Here is a 17,400-nt window from a genome sequence, read left to right on the forward strand (position 1 = left end):
TTTTATTTTGATGGTTTGGGCGGAAGTTTAATCGTATAAATTCCAGCCTGAGCTGAAGTAAAAGCCAGTGCTTGTGTTTTTCCTCAGCTGAAACGTCTTCGCGCTCCTTCGCCGGGCAGTCCGGGTCAGGAAAGCGAGTCCACCCCTCGCTCTCCCCGCCTCTCTCTCTGCATCGCTCTCCCTCTCACTCTCTAAACTTTGGAGACTTTTGCGCGTCCTGGGCGCATTCTGGATTTGCTGATTTGGAGTCTGAAAACTTTCAGCGCGAGAAAAAACTGGAAAGCAGAGAAAGAAAACGGGAAATAGGAAAAAAGGGAGAAAAGAAAGAGGAGGAAAGAAGACCTTCCCTCGGACTCCGGACAGGGAGAATGATCCTGCGGGGGGACCAGCTGCCGCTCCAGTGAAACATGTAAGTCACAAAGTGTGAGGCTGTTTCAGCTGCAGACTCGTGCAGGATGGGTTTGCTGTCTGGTGTTGCTTCTCAGAGACTCACTTTGAGTGTTTCTGTGTTTTTGCCTCCCGTTTGTGAGACATCCACAGAGTGGATCCACAGCAGCCTCCGTGGAGAGGCTCCTGGTTAGCTGAGTCTTCAGTTCTGATGGACGCGCAGTTAATGAGGAAAATCATGTGTGCTTTTCTTTGAGCTGAGCTCTCCTGTGGAAAATGAGCAGATCTGTTTCCATGATGCTGCTGACTGCAGATGTGTGCACATGTTTATGGTGATAGAGACGCGCGCGGGAGCGGGTCAGTGTGTGTAGAAAGCGCACAGACTCCTCTGGGTTCTTTTCTTTTCTCTTTTGTCTGAAACCCTGAGTTCAGACTACACAGGCCTAAAATATCAGACCTCTTCAGGTCTAGCACGTAACTTGAGTCCTGTGAGGAACAAGAAGTGATGTTTGAAACATGTAAAAACTCTGCGAGCACAGCTGGGACAGTCCCGGGTTTAAATCTTGGCTTAAACAGTTAAAACACCTCGATTATACTTCAACTAGTTCAATTCTTTCTTTTTTGTTTAAGCCTTGTGAGCATTTCTAATCATTATAAACTGGACAAAGATCTTGTTTAGGAATCAGAAAATCTCGGACTGTGAACAGAGTCCCGTGGAAAAGTGTTGAAACGTGACTGGAAACTTTGTTTTTCTTTAATAAAACTGCTTTTAAATTACCACAGTTTATAAAAGATTAGTCTGTGAAGAGTCTTTGATTACTTTGTGGACTTTTTTTGTATTGTCTGGAGTGAAATAAGCACCCGTGCTTCATATGTGCAGGTGTGCGTGTGAGTCTGACAGCGTACACGTTATGAAAGCAAAACGCACCAAAAGACCCTGGAGGCACCGTGTAGAAGGTTTCTGTTTGCCGGCTAAGTCAGTGAAGTAGTTTGTTTTTCAGATGATGCTGTCTGTCCATCCAGCTTATCCCAGCTATGATACGGTGAGTCGGGGTACACCTGGACAGGTCACCAATGTGGCAGGGCTAACGCAGAGAGACCTTAGGGGCATTTAGAGTCAGTGGGTATCCCAACCCCACAGAAAGGCCCCGGGCTGGATTTGAACCCCGAGAGGCGAGCATGGTGACAGCTGCACCAGCATGCTGTTGGTGTGGGTCATGTTTGTGTGTCACAGCATGACAGGAGCTGTGGAGGCTTTGTGCCTTAGTAACGTGTTTCATTGTGAAGATGGGACGGCGGTGACTCCAGAACCAATCAGTGATGTTCGAGGAAATGAAAGATGCATCCTCACAGGTCCTCAGAGCCTCCGCAGTCCCCTGCAGGGAGGGGATTCCTCTTTATCGAGTTCTGACTTTATCAAAGAGCGTCTTGTTTAGGGTCTTGTTTAATCCGTCACTGCCAGCTGTTACGCAACCTGCGAAGGCGATACGGCCAAAAACACACCAAGGGTCCCAGAAGGTGAAGCGCCGAACAGGCCGCCTTTAAACGAAGGTGCGAGGTGACGTCAAATGACATTCTGATGACGGGAAGTGTGTGTCTGTGTGTGAGGTGAAGTTACCAATCCTCCAGGTGTACTGAGGGGCCCTGATACATGTACATATTAAAATGAAAGTTATGTTCAAACAGAATGAAATCCAGACGGCGATAAGCGAGAACGAGCTCGCGGTCAGGCGTAGCAGAGAGGAATGTGCTTTAATTAAGTTAAAGGGGAAGATCTGATCTCTCCACCTGCACCGTGAGTCTGAGCCTGATGACATTTGGTAGGATAAGAAAGAGGCGCTCGCCTCGTTTTCCCTTTTCGTCGTGAAACGGGCGCACAAACTTTTACAAACTAAGCATTGTGATTTATATAATAAAAGTGAAAATGAGTGAGTAGAACAGTAAAGTCACAGGGAACGTGTTTAACAAGGTCCCAGGTGAGACTGGGAGGCTTGTTTTCCGACAGACTTCTTTGTGCAGGAAGAGGTGTCGCCCCCTGCTGGTCATTAGAAAGAATACAGGTTTAAGTCGCTTCCTTTTTTAAACCCTAGAAACTGCTATATGCACACATGCATTAAAAAATAGGAAAAAATAAATCCCTGTGATGAGTACTTGTGTCAGTAGACCGAGTCAAAGACGGATTCGGCACTGAAGGCTAATTTTATTTAAAATGTTATGCTGGTGCCTAATAAATCATAATGAGCTGTTTACACCAAGTTATGAAGATGAGCTCATCATGCGTGAAATTCATTTGGACATCTTAAAACTCTTCCACTTCCAAAAACATGTTTTTATGCCTTCCAGTAACTAACAACAGTCATAATGTCAAAAAAGGGCTCCATGCTGTGAATGAGTAGCTGTCCACACTAAGTGCTGTGATTGTGCTTAAAATACAACAGCAGAATCAGTCACCAGCATGGAGCCCCCTGAGGATCACCACCGAGCTGACAGATCTTTGGAACATTTATCGTGCTTTAGGTCCTATTTTTGGTTTTGCAGCACATTTCCATTGCATCTGTACGTGTTTGCATAAAGCAGAGAGACATCGCTGCATTGCAGCTGATCAAACAGCGCAGCTTCCACGAGCGAGCAGAGACCAAAGCGGAGCTAAAAGGAAAGGGAATATCAGACACGCCATGTTGTTGTCCGTTTACTAAAAATCTCATGATGATTTTGAATATCAGTGACCTCAAGGTCAGAGGTCAAGTTTTCTGAATATCCTATGAATGCCATTATTAAAGAGTGAAGCATATTGGTTGAATATGATGGAAACTACACAAAGAAAATGAAGCAGTAAATTCTGAGAGTTAAGAGCTACCCATTTTTGTTGTAAATAAAATAAATAAATATGTCATCGCTGGATTAAAAACTGCTAAACATATCACCCTGGTAACCCCGTGGTTCCTTCACAGGTATTGTCCACCTGTTGTTGTCACACTTGTGTTGCACAGCCTGAATTGTGTGTCCTTTGGTTCGTGCTGCTGTTGGTGCGTTTTGCTTTGCCTCTGCCATCTTCACAGCAGACAAAGGGCATTTGTGTCAGAAATAACGGCTCCACATTGGAGGGCATTGTTTCCGGTCAGCGCGTTGCATCGGCGCTTGCGGGCAGCGCTGATGTTTTCGGCAGCTCTTCCTTTTCACAGTCATCTCTGCTGTGGTCATTTCCTTTTTGCTTCAGGCTAAAATTTCAGCCAATTGGAGTTCAAAATATGCAAAGCGTCATCACTCAGAGGCATCATGCTCTTGTTCTGCTGGAGGACTGCGTTTAAGTGCGTCTCAGTGTGCGTCGTCCTCTTCATGCAGGCTGGTCAGACGGACACAACAATGGGCCATAAATCAAGCGTCAGGCAGCTCTAGCTGATCTTCTGTACACATGTTTGAGTAGGGCAGTTAGAGCAGTTTCTCACAATAAATTAGATTTACAACCGTGTGCGTGACAAGAACTTGGCTGCAGTGTTGAAAGGACAGGTTCCTGTGTGGGCTTCAGACCTCCACCAAGTTTGAAGAATTGTTAATATTGGGATACTGCAGCGAGACGAGTGCTGCTATGGAGATTTAATCCTGAATGACTTTGTTCTCCACCCCCAAAGCCAAAAGAATAGAAAACAAGTGCGCCTGTTTAACAGACTGATTACACATGCACGACACAGAAATCTGAGCGCCACGCCAACGCAGAAGAATAAAGAGCACAAATATCTTAGATTAGCATCTGTAGAATATAATAAACTCATCTACAGAGTCAAACAGTTTGTCCCTGTTTACCTTCTCTTACTTCATAAGAGAATCCATACTTCTTTCTCTGACTTACAGAAAGGTCTTCACACAGATCCAGACTTTGTCTTACATGATGTCTGAAAGGCGTTTGGGTCTCCGAGGAGTGTTTTTAAGGACTGCATACAGTCAGGATTTCTAGGTATAGAGAAATAGTTCCACACGATCCTGCGCCCCACGGTAGCTGGGGCAGCCTCCAGCACCCCTGCAGCCCTGAACTGGATAAGAGGTTCATTAAAAGGATGAAGGCTTGCCCCTCAAAGCTGTCAGGTTCCTTCATCAACACTGGCATGCTTATCTGGCAGTTAAAGATGGATAATTTCATGCTAGTGAAGTTTTTGCACACCTGAGTCACATTCAAGCCTTTTCTATCCTGTTTTCAGGATTTTAATCAGAATCAATAATGTTGTCAGTATCGATGACATCCCCATCACTCTCCATCCGGAGGCGCAATTCTATTTTCAACTCACGTGTCCAGAATACAGAGTAACTCTCTGCTCAGCTTTAAAAACGGTAAAACACATAGAGGGGGAGCTTCAGCCGTAAGCTTTCAGCAGTGTAGTTTCCTGCTGTTGATCTACGCTGATGATGGTGAAGTATTTTTCCTCAGAGAGTTCGGTGTTTTCTGTCTTAGTTACTATAACATAAAACTGAACTGCAACCCTACTGAATTAGGTCTGTTAAAGTTGTTGCAGGGTGCAGCTTCTGGTGATCGTGTATAATGCAGTAGTTGATGCAGCAGCAGTGGGGAGACTGGTCTCTTACACATATTTGCATTTAAACATCAGCTCTTTCCGGCATGTAACCGAGCAGATTTTGGGAGCTGAGCCTCTCTAAATAGGCTTCAGTGACAGCAGGTAAAAGACACCGTTTATTTTGTGTTTTTAGTGACTGCACTGATTTAGTGATAACATAAAGGCAAATCCTTCACTAATGCATCTGTGGTAGGGTCCAATCAGGAAGCAGTTGACACCGTTGGTTTGTTAATTAGACCAGAAAGAGAAGTTAAACAGCAACAAGATAAGAAATACAAAGAATGAGGTGACGCTGACAGAAAATGTCCAGCGTGATGTCGGAAAGCTTTCTTTGATTCTTGTGTGTCAAACATGAGCAGTTTAAGTAAAATGTAGTTGGTTGTAATTAATAGAAATCAATTTTAATGAAAAACATCTGTCAGGCTTGTTTTCTCACTCATGTCCACGTTATTAACCTTCAATGTAAATGAACTTGAGGGTGAGTCACGAAGGTGTTCCTGCTTGTGCGGAGGGGTTGGGCAGAGAAGGTTTGTGTTGCCGAGTCATGTCAGAGCTCCTATTCCTGCAGTGAAAGGTGATTTTCTCAGTTGTTCTGCAGTGAAACCCTCAGAATAACCTCTGGGCCACAGAGTGGCTGGCTTGAGGCAGGGGGTTTGCAGGCTGCCATCCAGCGCTGCGGACACATGAATCGCCGCCTTTATGTGGTCATGTCTACCGCCTTGCTCGCTGACCTCGCTCTTCTTGTCATTCACTCCCATTTCCACAGCGGAGATGGAGCTGGGAGGAGGAGGACCGAGAAAACAAGACGCATGACTTGACAAAGAGGCGAGTTTTCTTTAATGTCAGGAACTGCATGAATTTGCAGCACTGGACACAACAAAGCTGAACGATGAAATTAAAATCGAGCTCTGTTCTCTCTGCTCTAAATATTTATGATGCAGAAACTGTTCCCAGTATTAGGACGGCCAAGTTTGCATCAAATGATGAAAAAAATTCTAATTAAAAGTTCCCAGAGACTGAAATGTTTCTGCTTGTCTTTTTGCTTTCTCTACCTTGTACAGTTTTCATTTCTTCCTAGTGTGTTGAATAATTCACTGGTTTGATCTGCGGAGACAGAGGAAGTGTGCAGCTGCCATGTAAAGTTGTTCAAACACAGCGCTGAGGCCATCTGCTGCCTCGCACATAGAGACGTGACTTTGTTTCAGCATGAGGACTTAGCAGTTTAAGCTCAGACAGGGTGACGACGAGAGAACTTTGCTGCGTTAAACCGTTGAATATTCACTGAATGTGTAGCTTCTGCAAGGTTCACAGCTCAGGTCCACATTATTCTGGACCTTTGGAAACATCAACGGCCAAATTTGTCGTGAGAAAAAATTTGTCTTTGGTTGTGCACAGACGAGGAAACTTTGAAGAAGCTGGGATCAACCATGTAATCGAGGCTTTTCACAGCGTGCTCTTTCTGGATTCACACAGGGATGGATATCAATACCAAAGTCCTAATCAGTTCAGTCACAGAGTGAATGAAGTGCCGTGCAGGCTTCATATATTTCTGATCATCAAGCTGTTCTAGAGACCATGCTAGGTTTGCTAGCCACATGTTGGTCTTCACCAAAAGGACCACACATTACAAAGTGTGTGTGCCATTATCATTAAATATGCTAACCTGCTACTTGTGCCGTCATGGCGAGCATATATAGGAGTGCGGTGGGTGTACCGGAGCCACCAAATTCATTGTGCAGAAGGAAGTCATTAAGTTACATAAAGTGCACCAACATGATGCTAGTACCTGGTCTACAACCTTCTGCACACATTTCCACATTTCCACCAAAAGAAAAAAAGAGAGACTCGTGTTGATGCCAAAAATCTGGCAGCGCCAAGGTTCCCTGGAACGGCTGTATTTAAAACTAAACCCACTGATCTTGGGCGGCTTTGGCCTCTTCAAGGAATTCACCAATCACTGGCAGATACATGCAGTAGATTCTGAAGATATCAATAGAAACACAAGGACTCGCTCCCAAACAGCTCTGGTCTTAACATCATGGAGTTGGTAGGAAAACACAAGGACCTGAGGGCCGTACCTGCCTTAAGTGTTTTTGATAAATATGAGCCACAAAAAGATCCCAGCAGTCCCAGCCGTTAAGTGTCCAGTGGGTTAATGAACAGCTGAGAGAACAACCTGAAGGCTGGTGTGGAGATGCCGTGGTTTCTTCCGAAACTTAAAGACATTCAGAGTTTTTAAGCTGTGAACAACTTTTCTCGGTCTTCGGGTCATTTTTGCTGTGATTCATAGTTTAGTATTACGTGATCTTATAACTCAGTGACCATGAAGGAGGAGCCGAGTTTATGTTCTTGCTCAGTTTTTAGCACAGCTGTCACTTCTCTGCATTTCACAGTCTCCTGACAACAGAGACAGCAAAATACAATCAAATCAACTCAGCCAGAGTCATGAGGGACCGACCGAGACACCGAAAACAACCTTTAGATGCACTTCACTGCGTTAAGCACATAGTGCACAGATGATGTCACTTCCTTCCTTGAAACCGCTGTAATTTCATGTTTTCTGTCATCTGCCACTTGGCCCTCTGTCTGCTGAGCCCAGGTGCATTAAAAGTTATTCAGGTTATTCAAAAAAACAGCAGTAGGATATTTTGGTAGATCGTAAACAAAAATAAACAAATAAATACATATTAATAATGAGAGTAGTTAATTATCAGCCTTCTTAATAATTAATAATAATTGATTAAATGAGGAATTATCCAAAGAAACTTCATTAGCAGTGATTCATGCAAACCTGGAGTTGGATATGTGGAAGGAGCAGATTATAAGATTCTGCTTTTAATAAGCAGACTGTGTCTGTGTGATGCGGTGGGTATTTATTACTATTTACAATTTATACACAGGCGACAAACAAAACCTCCACAAACCCACTGTGTGTGTCTGTGGAAAATATTTTGGTAGAAAACCTTTGTGACTGTGGTCTCAGCATCCTGCACTGGTGTGTGTGTATACGTGTGTGTGTGTGTATGTGTGTGTGTGTTATCAACAGCGATTATGGGGACCAAAATCCTGGTTTGAAGGCATTTTTGAGACTCAAAATGAGGTTTCAGTGACAGGGTTACAGTTTGGTTAGGGTTAGGCATTCATTTTTCATGGTTAGGATTAGGGTAAGGGGCTAGGGAAAGCGTTATGTCAATTAGATACCCCCGCCCGATGTGTGTGTGTGTGTGTGTGTGTGTGTGTGTGTGTGTGTGTGTGTGTGAGAGTACTGTAAACATTCGTTTCAACTGCAGGAAGAGACTAAATCAGGAAGAGACGAGCTGGGTCTCCACGTCGCTGTTCCTCCCAGAGGCCTTTGAGATTTGGATCACTGCATGGTTAACCCTGATAAACTATAGATGACAGCCTCGCTCGACCTTTTGGTTTCATCTGTGCTGAGATAAAAGTGTCCCGACCTCACAGCCATCAGGAAAATAAGATGTGTCAGATGGCTGACAGTGTATGTGTGTGTTTGTGTGTGTGTGATAGATTGGCAGGATCCAGCTGATGGGTGTATAAAACATGAAACAAAGGTGTGCTGACGCTGTGCCTGGAACATCTTCCTGAATGTGGCTGACTAGTTTGGATCCCTGTGTGGGACTGAAATACTCCCAAACGGACACATTCAGATGTGTTATTGGACTTTTTTTAATTTGGAGACTTTCCACAGTTTTTCATTAAGTTGCAAATCAAGTGACTCTTTGAGTATATTAAATTTGATTTTGAATAATGTTATGCTGCAAACAGTGCCACAGAGAGCAAGCCTGGAGTATGGGTACCTGACTGAAGATATGTAATATAAACAGTTTAACCCACTGATGTCGGCTTTATTCAAACATTTCCATGAAGGATAGAAGTCAGTCCTGTTGGGATAACTACCTTCAGTCTTGTCTGTGAAGGTTCTCAGTCATCCAGGTCATTGTAGTCAAAAGAGCTTGCAAAGAAAAGCGTCTGGACTTCTTTAAGTTGCTTGAAGACGTTTCACCTCTCATCCGAGAGGCTTCTTCAGTTCTAAGGTCAAATGGTGGAGAGTCCCAGATATAAACCTAGTGTGAGTTTCCCCCCACAGAGGGACAAAAGGACCCCCTGATGATCCTCTAATCGCCTGAGCCAAGGTGTGGAACTGGGTGTGGGTCCCAATCAGCCAGAGTTTCGGGTGAGTTCATTGTGAAACCTGGCCCCACCTTATCATGCGAATTCCTGAGGTCCGATGGCCCAGGATGTGAGTGGGCGTTAAGGCGTCTGGGGATGGAGATTTGAATTTGCTTTAAAGCTGCTTCACTTTGTCATGAAATTATCCATAGTTATGTTGAATTAGGAATTACTGAGACACAGTAAACCTGCATCAGGTCAAGTTGCACTCCACCCACTCTAGAGCGAAGTGGAAGGCTCTTTGTTCCCACTGATGCTTTTCTGTTGATTGGACTGAAAAATGACAACAAATAAGTTGAAAATGGTTCAGAGAGCAAATGAATCATAAAATGTGGAGTTTTCATCCAAGAAAAACAGGATTCATGTTCAGAATATGAAAAAGTATATTATGCTGAAAATTTCCTTCTTCATCTGCTTTTCCAGGGAGACCTTTAGAGGTGAAGGCGGAGGAGGAAGAGGAGGAAGGTGGAGACTTCGTCATGTTGTCCCAGTGGTTCTGCTGTGGATGACCCTGCACAGACACGGTAGGACCCGATGATTTTAACTCTGCCTGAATGGGAAAATCCAGGACAAATAGATCTTACTTTTATTTATTCACTCAAGCAGGAAAGCCGTGCTGCCCTCACAGCTGTCACACCGACAGGAAAAAAAAAATCACACATATTCTAATAAATAAACCTTCAACCCCAAAACCCCGAGCATTAAAAAAAATGTAATCATCTGAATACTGAAGACACACTAACTGCAGTCTGTGTTCAGGCAGTAGTTGGAGTTACTTGGTTACTTCCTGATGACATGTTTTTAGTGATGTTTGCTGTGTTATTGGGCAGCGTGGATATTTTGAAGAATTCACCACTGCAGCTACAGCAGCACTCACATGAAGAACATGACAAATACGTTCACTCGCACTTTAAAACACAAGGAAAACGCAGGAGAGGCTCAGGAACAGGCACCAGTGATCTCAGTTACAGAGCGATGCCGTCTGATGACAAAACACAAAACCATCATGAAAATTGAATTTATTTGTTTGTGTGTGTGAATGCAAACATTACCTCTTTGAGTTACGGTCAGCTCGACTTTGGAGCTAACATACGAGGAAGTGTAAAAATCATCGGGTCCATCTGAGAGTTGAGCTGCAGTCCTTGGTGCGAGGGGCAAAACAACCCAGAAGGCTGTATTTTTTTTTTACTATTTGAAAGTAGAAAACCTCACAGCGTGAACACAGATACAATATATAAAACTTCATGCACGTGTCAACCTGGGAAAAGAAAGAAAAAGGTAGGGGGAAGGATTAGATCCAGGATTTTGATAACCACAGAGCTAATGCAGGGAGGATGGGCTTCATGTCACGATGTAGGTTTCAGGTACAGAATGAATTAACAGTAAACAAACCTTTATTCAGGTGACCCAATAGTCCAAAGAGGCTGTGGATACACTAGGCATGAACAGGCACACCAGAAACCTGAGGCTTTAACCCTTTAAGACCTGCCATAGAACCAAGTCCGCCAGAGCTTATATTATATTTTTACATGCTGTAGTGCCATTTTTAGGAGCATTTCAAGTTGCTATACATCAATACAACCATTATAACCCAGATTTTAATAATATGTATGCATTAAGTGCATAGTAATTACATAAATTGCAAAAAAGTGCAATAAACTACAAAAAAATTGAAAATCGTTTTTGTTTTTTAACATATATTTCTAGTTAGAGAAATTCAAGAGGCCTATCCCTCAAAACTGTAAATACAAAAAAGTTGCACAAAATAGTTTCCCACCACAGGAAATTTATTTTGAGTGTCTTCATAGTTTTATTTTTGAAATACACCAATTTTTATATACTGCAGGAAAAACGAAAATAAATATTATAATGCAAATTTGCAGCAGTGCAATATGAGTCCTAAGCATCCCAGACACAGAAAGTCATAAAGTCAAAGATAACTTTTAAAAACACCAGTATAGGCTCATGAGGCCCTGATGGTAAAAAACTACATTTCTGCGAAAATGACGTCACTTCCGGTTTCGGGCAGGTCATGGCGGAAATGTGAAAGTTCGCACTGACGTCTATTCCAACATAGGAAGTGTTATGAACAGCTGATCGGATCGGCAAAGCGTGTTTCTGGAATATTATGTTTGTGTTGCTGCAAGCGCTTTTTATGCAGTTTTTGCAAAGCTATATGTGGAAGGAAACCGTGACCTAGGACAAGCTGATGGCATAAGATGTAAGTACAAGTCCTCCGCTTTCATATGCAAAAAAAATTATTGCGCTAGCTTACATGGTTGCAGTGCTACCGGGATTTAAAAATAGTTACGCAAAACAGAGCGTGCCCGCTCTGATCGGTTTTAAAGGGTTAAAGCAGGGGTGGGGAACTCCAGGCCTCAAGGGCCAGTGTCCTGCAGGTTTTAGATATTACCCTGGGTCACCTGAAATAAATGATTTGTTCCTTACCAGGCCTCTGGAGAACTTCGGCTGTGTCCGAAGTCAGGGGAAGGATGCTTAAAATGCCATATTTGGATGCAATGACGTCACAGCGACACGACGAAGGCTGTCCGAATTCAAAGAGTACTCAAAATGTGGCAACAAATGCGTCTTACTTTTCCACAAATTTGAGGGTTAGTTGTGTCCGAATTCAGGGGAAGGATGCTTCAATTCCATATTTGGAGGCACTGACGTCACAGCGACGCGACGAAGGCTGTCCGAATTCAAAGAGTACTCAAAATGTGGCGACAAATGCATCTTACTTTTCCACAAATTTTAAGGATGGATCCGATGTATCCTTCGTGTCCTACTATATCCCAGGATTCATTGCGGGTCATACAGGAGAATTGTTTCTGATAACGATGGTGGTCGAAGCAGGAGAGGAAAACACTTTCAAATGTAAGTATATGAAAATCTGGTTGTACAAAAGTTAAATTGTTATAGCGGTCGAGTTGTTAAGCTTTGGGCATCTGCATAGACATGTTTTTTTAAAATTTTATTTAAATAACCATAAACCAGCTTGTATCGTGGGTCCCGCAGTTTTTCATGTATTGCCGCTTACATACAGATAATTTAGATTTATTTCGAATTGGTGACATGTTGTGGGGAACAAAGACCAAACGGCTTAATTTATTAAAACAAGGAGAAAACGATCACCTCTTCACTGGGGTGAAGAATTGGGCCGCTACAGCGTGGAGATACAAGAATAAATCAATGTACACATCATATTCATATGAGTACGGTCCTATTAACCTTCATGCTGTACAGCAGCGGTCCCCAACCTTTTTTGCGCCGCAGACCGGTTTATGTCAGACACGGAGCCTTTAAGGTGTCGCGGATAAATACAACCACATAAAATGATCCGACCAAGACAGAAACTGTGGTATTTTGTAAATATAATAATAAACGTGAATGTACTGTGTAATTGTGTAACTTTATTAGCAGCGTCCTCCTGAAAATGCACCAACAACATTTAGAGTAACATCCTCCTCTCTGCCGCTTAATGCTCTCTGGTCGCTATGGTAACCTGTAAATATTTCTTTCAAAATAAGACACACAGCTACAACAAGGGAAAGACCCAGGGAAACCGAGTTAACGATAATAACCCTGAAAACCATAAATTTCACACCGAAGCCTTTACTCTCGTGGCCCGGTACCAAACGACTCACAGACCGCTGCTGTACAAAACCTGTGATGTCCAGACGGTGTTCCTCTGGTGTTCTGCTGTAAAATTTTTTGGGTTTAGGGAGACAGCAAAGAGAGGCTGAGGAGAGGAGAGCAGGGAGAGGATATACAGACTGTTTTCACTTCTAGAAAGATTAGTTCCAAAATGAGTTATGCATTAAGAAATTAATTTATTTGGATATATTTGTTACATTGTTATATAATTAATTAATTAAAACAAACAGTAATTGTCACTGAACTCAATTTAATTTACAGTTATTTGTAACATGTATGAGCATAACGCTAACTTTGAACAGTATTACATGGATATTTATTTGATAGCAATAAAGTAAATAACAAAAACCTTTAAACAAGAATATTTCAAATACACCAACAGTTTTAAAGATGGAAAAACAATATTTTCAGTTGTTCACACACGATTAAGCTGAGTGACCTGTTCCTGGACCGTTTCTTTCACAACTGTAATAGATTACAGGAAGTCTCTGGCAGTGTTGCTGAATCTGCCGGAGCAAGATCAGACATGGATGGGGTGCTGCAACTGAGACCTGCGGTTTGTCTTTTCTGGTCAGCGAGTGGAGAATCACACAGGGTGGTCTGCAAAGAGAGCTTTAGGATGCTTCCTCCCACTGTCCACTGCATCGTCCAACCACAGGGTTTGCAGGGCTGGCTCACTCGTGGCTGCCACACCACTAAGATGTTTTCAAAAATATGCAAGCAGGAGATGGTGGATGCTATATTACTACTAGTATAATACTTGTAACTCTGTAGCAGACAACAGTTTGATAAAGTGCTATGTAAAAGAAACCAAAGATTAGATTCTATAAGTTTCAAAGACCTTTGGTTTATATATTTTAAATAATACAGTACATGTGTATGAATGACTGGTGTTGTGCCAAAAAATGATTGTCTGCCAAAAACTGATTGCTTGTATTTAAACTGCTATGAATAACTTGTTGGTCTATAATACGTGAAACACATGTCAAATGTATCCCTCGTGAATGATCACCTTGAGTCACCTTGAGCCACAAACAACATTCCTGTAACAAGTTAGAAGCTGCAATCATTTTTTGGCAGACTTTTAAATATCCTTTATTTATCCAATTAAAAAAAAATGTTGTTGACATTGAAAATTTATTTTTTATGAGTAATCTGGTTAAGAGGACAGCAGACAGTGCAACAAATATATCAACAGTTCTGTAAACATACTTTAAGTGGACAAAAAGGATCAGACTGGTTATAATGTAGGTACAATAACACAGAGTTATAAAGACACTTGAAAAACAGGTAATTTTTAAATTATATAACCCCTTTGTGAACCCTGTTCACCGAAGTCTATTTACCAACATACATAAAGATATTAGACATATTACACACGGAAACATTGGAAATCAGTTTTGGCAGGCGAACACTTTTTGGCACAACACCGGCAATGATTCAATTATCCGTGTAATTAGCTAAGTAATTCCTAAATGCGTGTAGATGAAAGGAAATTATTTTACCTGCATATGTTTGTCTCTGTTGAGCCTAAGCTACAAAACGTGCCGGCGACGACGATAAGGTTTTTCTAGCTCCTCGAGAATTAAAAATGTGCATAAAAAAAGGAGCGACATTTCTGGGTCCATTTGAAAGTTTTCGCGCTGTGGCGCTAGCGACTGGAAAAACGCAGAAGTAAGGGCAGACTTGGACTTGAAGGCTAAAAGGCTGTCCACAGCCCATCTGTTATGTTGGATACTCATTGTTTGTTCAATAAAGTTTCTATGGAGAAAAAAGGGGGCCGTCCACAGCTGCTCACTTCCTGACTACCTGTCCGTCTAAGGACAGGACCTAAGGACCTTGTGACGTAGGTAGGTAGTGTCCTTATGAGCATCCTTCCCCTGAATTCGGACACAGCATTCAAGACATGTTGAGGAGGTAATTTAGCCATTTAAATCAGCTGTGTTGGATCAAACGCACATCTAAAACCTCCAGGCCCTTGAGGCCTGGAGTTCCCCATGGCTGCTTTAAAGCATACAGGAGGCAATAAGGGAACAGGAAACAGACGGGGAACTAAACACAGCTGAAAGTAAACATAGATAATGAAATAAAACTGGTAAATCATAACAAGAAAACAGCAAACACACAGAAAAGGAGAAACTAAAGCTCAAGGAATCAAAATGAAGCTGCACCTACAGATTATTTAAATCTCATTATGTTCATCAGTAGCACGTCGCCTCCCTGAGACCGAAACCGCTGCTGAAACACGAAAGTGTGGCAGTGAAGACTGTTTGATGTCATTAAGGTGCTCACAGGTGTAGAACACAAACATGGATCTCTGTGTGTGTTTTGACCACCCTTCCTCCAGTTGACACAGGAATCATTCAGTGTTTGTGGAGAACTTCCTGAGCGCTCACAGCTGTGAGGGCAACGCAGCACAAAATTCTTCCTCTGACACAGCAAAACGATAAAAGCAGCCGTCAGAGCGACTTCATAATGATTAAATGTCAGAGTTTCAGAGCAGAGTAAAGTCTGCTTTCACTCTCAGTCTCATTTTGTTCACCCGTTGAATCTTTGGAGTGAAAATGAATGTGAAGTTTTTCCTTGATTAAAGCTGCTCGCTCTGTGATAATTGCTTTAATTATAATGAATCTGTGCTTCCAATGACATGAAATCATCCATTAAATGTCATTTTCAGATGTTTGTGTGATTATTTTAATTAAACATGGGGCTTGCTTGCATTTCATTTCCCTGTGAAAATGCCTTTTATTGTGAAAGGCTCGTGGACATGACCGTTTTGTGTTTCTTTGCTTTGTTCATGTTCTCTTTGTGTTCAGCTGCTGTTGGGAAAAGACGGTGCATTTTTGAGGGAGTGCTCATGCTCTACGTTCCTCTGAATAAAGAAATGAGCCACGTGTAAAAGATCCTTTCGAAGCTTAAACTATGGGAAAACCGGCGTTCCCAGAGATGCAGCGTTTTCATCTGACAGCAGTGATCTTTCATTTTGTCTCTTCTTCTCCCCGCGTTTCCATCGTTTGCTTCCCGCTTCATCCCACTTTGTTTTTTCATATTTTCCATGTCTGTGTTGGAGCATGCCTCCTCTTCTTCATGCTTCCATTAACGAGAACCACCCGTCATGTTCCTGAAGCCTGCAGTCAGATATCTTTTCCATCTGGTTTATTTTTTTATTCCGTGGAGAGCATGTCAGCAGCGATCGTGCTCTGATGCTTTCATTCATTCATGAGGTCAGAAATTCATCCTCTCACATCCACACATGTCTTTCTGTCGCAGGCATCATTCTAACACTTACAGACGTCTTTTTGTTTTTTACTTTAACCTACCAAATGTTTGTGAGTGGTGTGAGGGAGGTTTGGTTCCTGGAATCAGTTTCATGTTCCATTTGGAGCCAAATTAGACAACACTGGGCCAGAAACCTGTTCTGAAGCCTGACCGAGTTTAAAAAGTTTTGTTTTATAGATTAAAGCCGCTGTGTTTAATGGTGTGTGTTTGGTGATTAGTTTGGTTATTTTTCTATGGTTTTATGGTTCTGTTTAAAAACAGAGGAGAGCTCTGGAAAGGTTTTTTTGGTGTTTTGTACTCTGATTCAATCCTCTGTTTGTCAACACTTTCCTGTAATCCAGTTTGCCTCTGATTGTTCAGCTTTTGGCCTAATCAAACATTTGTTGGTTGTTTGCTTCGTTTGTATCTTTCTGGTTACGTCATTTGTTCAGAGGATCGGTTTGATTGAAACTTGGTTTGTTAGTGTATTTTCTTTTTTCTCCTCACTGTATGGCTTTTTTCAGAGCTTGTGTCTGAATGAAGGTGTAGTGGGTGGTGCCCTCAGACTCATCTGTGCAGGTTTGGGCACTGTCAGCCCAACTCTGCTGTTTTTATTATTTTTATTTTATTTCCATTGGAAATGTTGACAGAAGGTAACCTCAGCAGAAATGAAAGTTGTTTATGTTCATCAGTGTGGCTTGCATTAGAGCACTGTACCTGGACGTAGTTCTATAACGGCGTGTAAACTGAGTCGGGAGAAAGGATTTTCTTTGTTTTTCTACAGTATTAAATTACATAGATTAATTTTCATTTAAAAAGATATTTCATGTTTACGAGTCAAAATAAGCACAAACGGCTGCAACCGCTGGGTCTCCTCAGAAATGTGCACCCAGTACAGACTGCATACAGTCATTGCAAGCTTATTATCAAGGGTTTGACAAACATGCACACTCAAACTACTCTGAGAGCGCCGGCTCTGGGTGCCAGCGGCATCGGATGGGACCAAAGTTTGGCCAAATTCTTGCACGGCAGCCGTGGGAAAAGTGAGGCATCCACAGACTTTTGGCCATGTGAGTGTTTTTCTTAGATTTCAATGTTCAAGGAGAAACGCAGGAGTGGAGGACTGAGAGCAGGGAACTGCTGGCTGTCCATGTTTTCCATGTTTTTGCCAATAACACTCATTAAACTGAAAAATTCAAACTCCAAATGAGAGAGAGACAGAGGGACGGATGATCGAGAGAGAAAAGCGAGGGGCGAGCAAGAGGAAAGAGGTGGGGGGGGGGGAGTACATTTAATGCATTTTCCATACCTCATCAGCAGCTGCAAGCCAAACCGAGCGGTTCAC

At 42.5% G+C, this 17,400-nt stretch overlaps 1 protein-coding gene across 4 annotated transcripts in view; it reads left to right on the top strand.

Moving 5' to 3' along the window:
• The first annotated feature begins 133 nt into the window (after positions 1–133).
• Positions 134–17,400, top strand: part of adgrg6 (adhesion G protein-coupled receptor G6) — a 105,099-nt gene continuing 87,832 nt past the window's right edge. For all 4 annotated transcript variants that reach the window (XM_006793425.3, XM_006793426.3, XM_006793428.3 and 1 more), the window contains exons 1-2: positions 134–409; positions 9,564–9,664. In XM_006793425.3, the coding sequence (XP_006793488.2) occupies positions 408–409; positions 9,564–9,664 (103 nt within the window). In that variant the 5' untranslated portion in view covers positions 134–407. The remainder of the gene's footprint in view (positions 410–9,563; positions 9,665–17,400) is intronic.

This window comes from Neolamprologus brichardi, chromosome 15 (assembly GCF_056152115.1).
Source record: "Neolamprologus brichardi isolate AB-2024 chromosome 15, ASM5615211v1, whole genome shotgun sequence".
Classification (NCBI taxonomy): Eukaryota; Metazoa; Chordata; class Actinopteri; order Cichliformes; family Cichlidae; genus Neolamprologus; species Neolamprologus brichardi.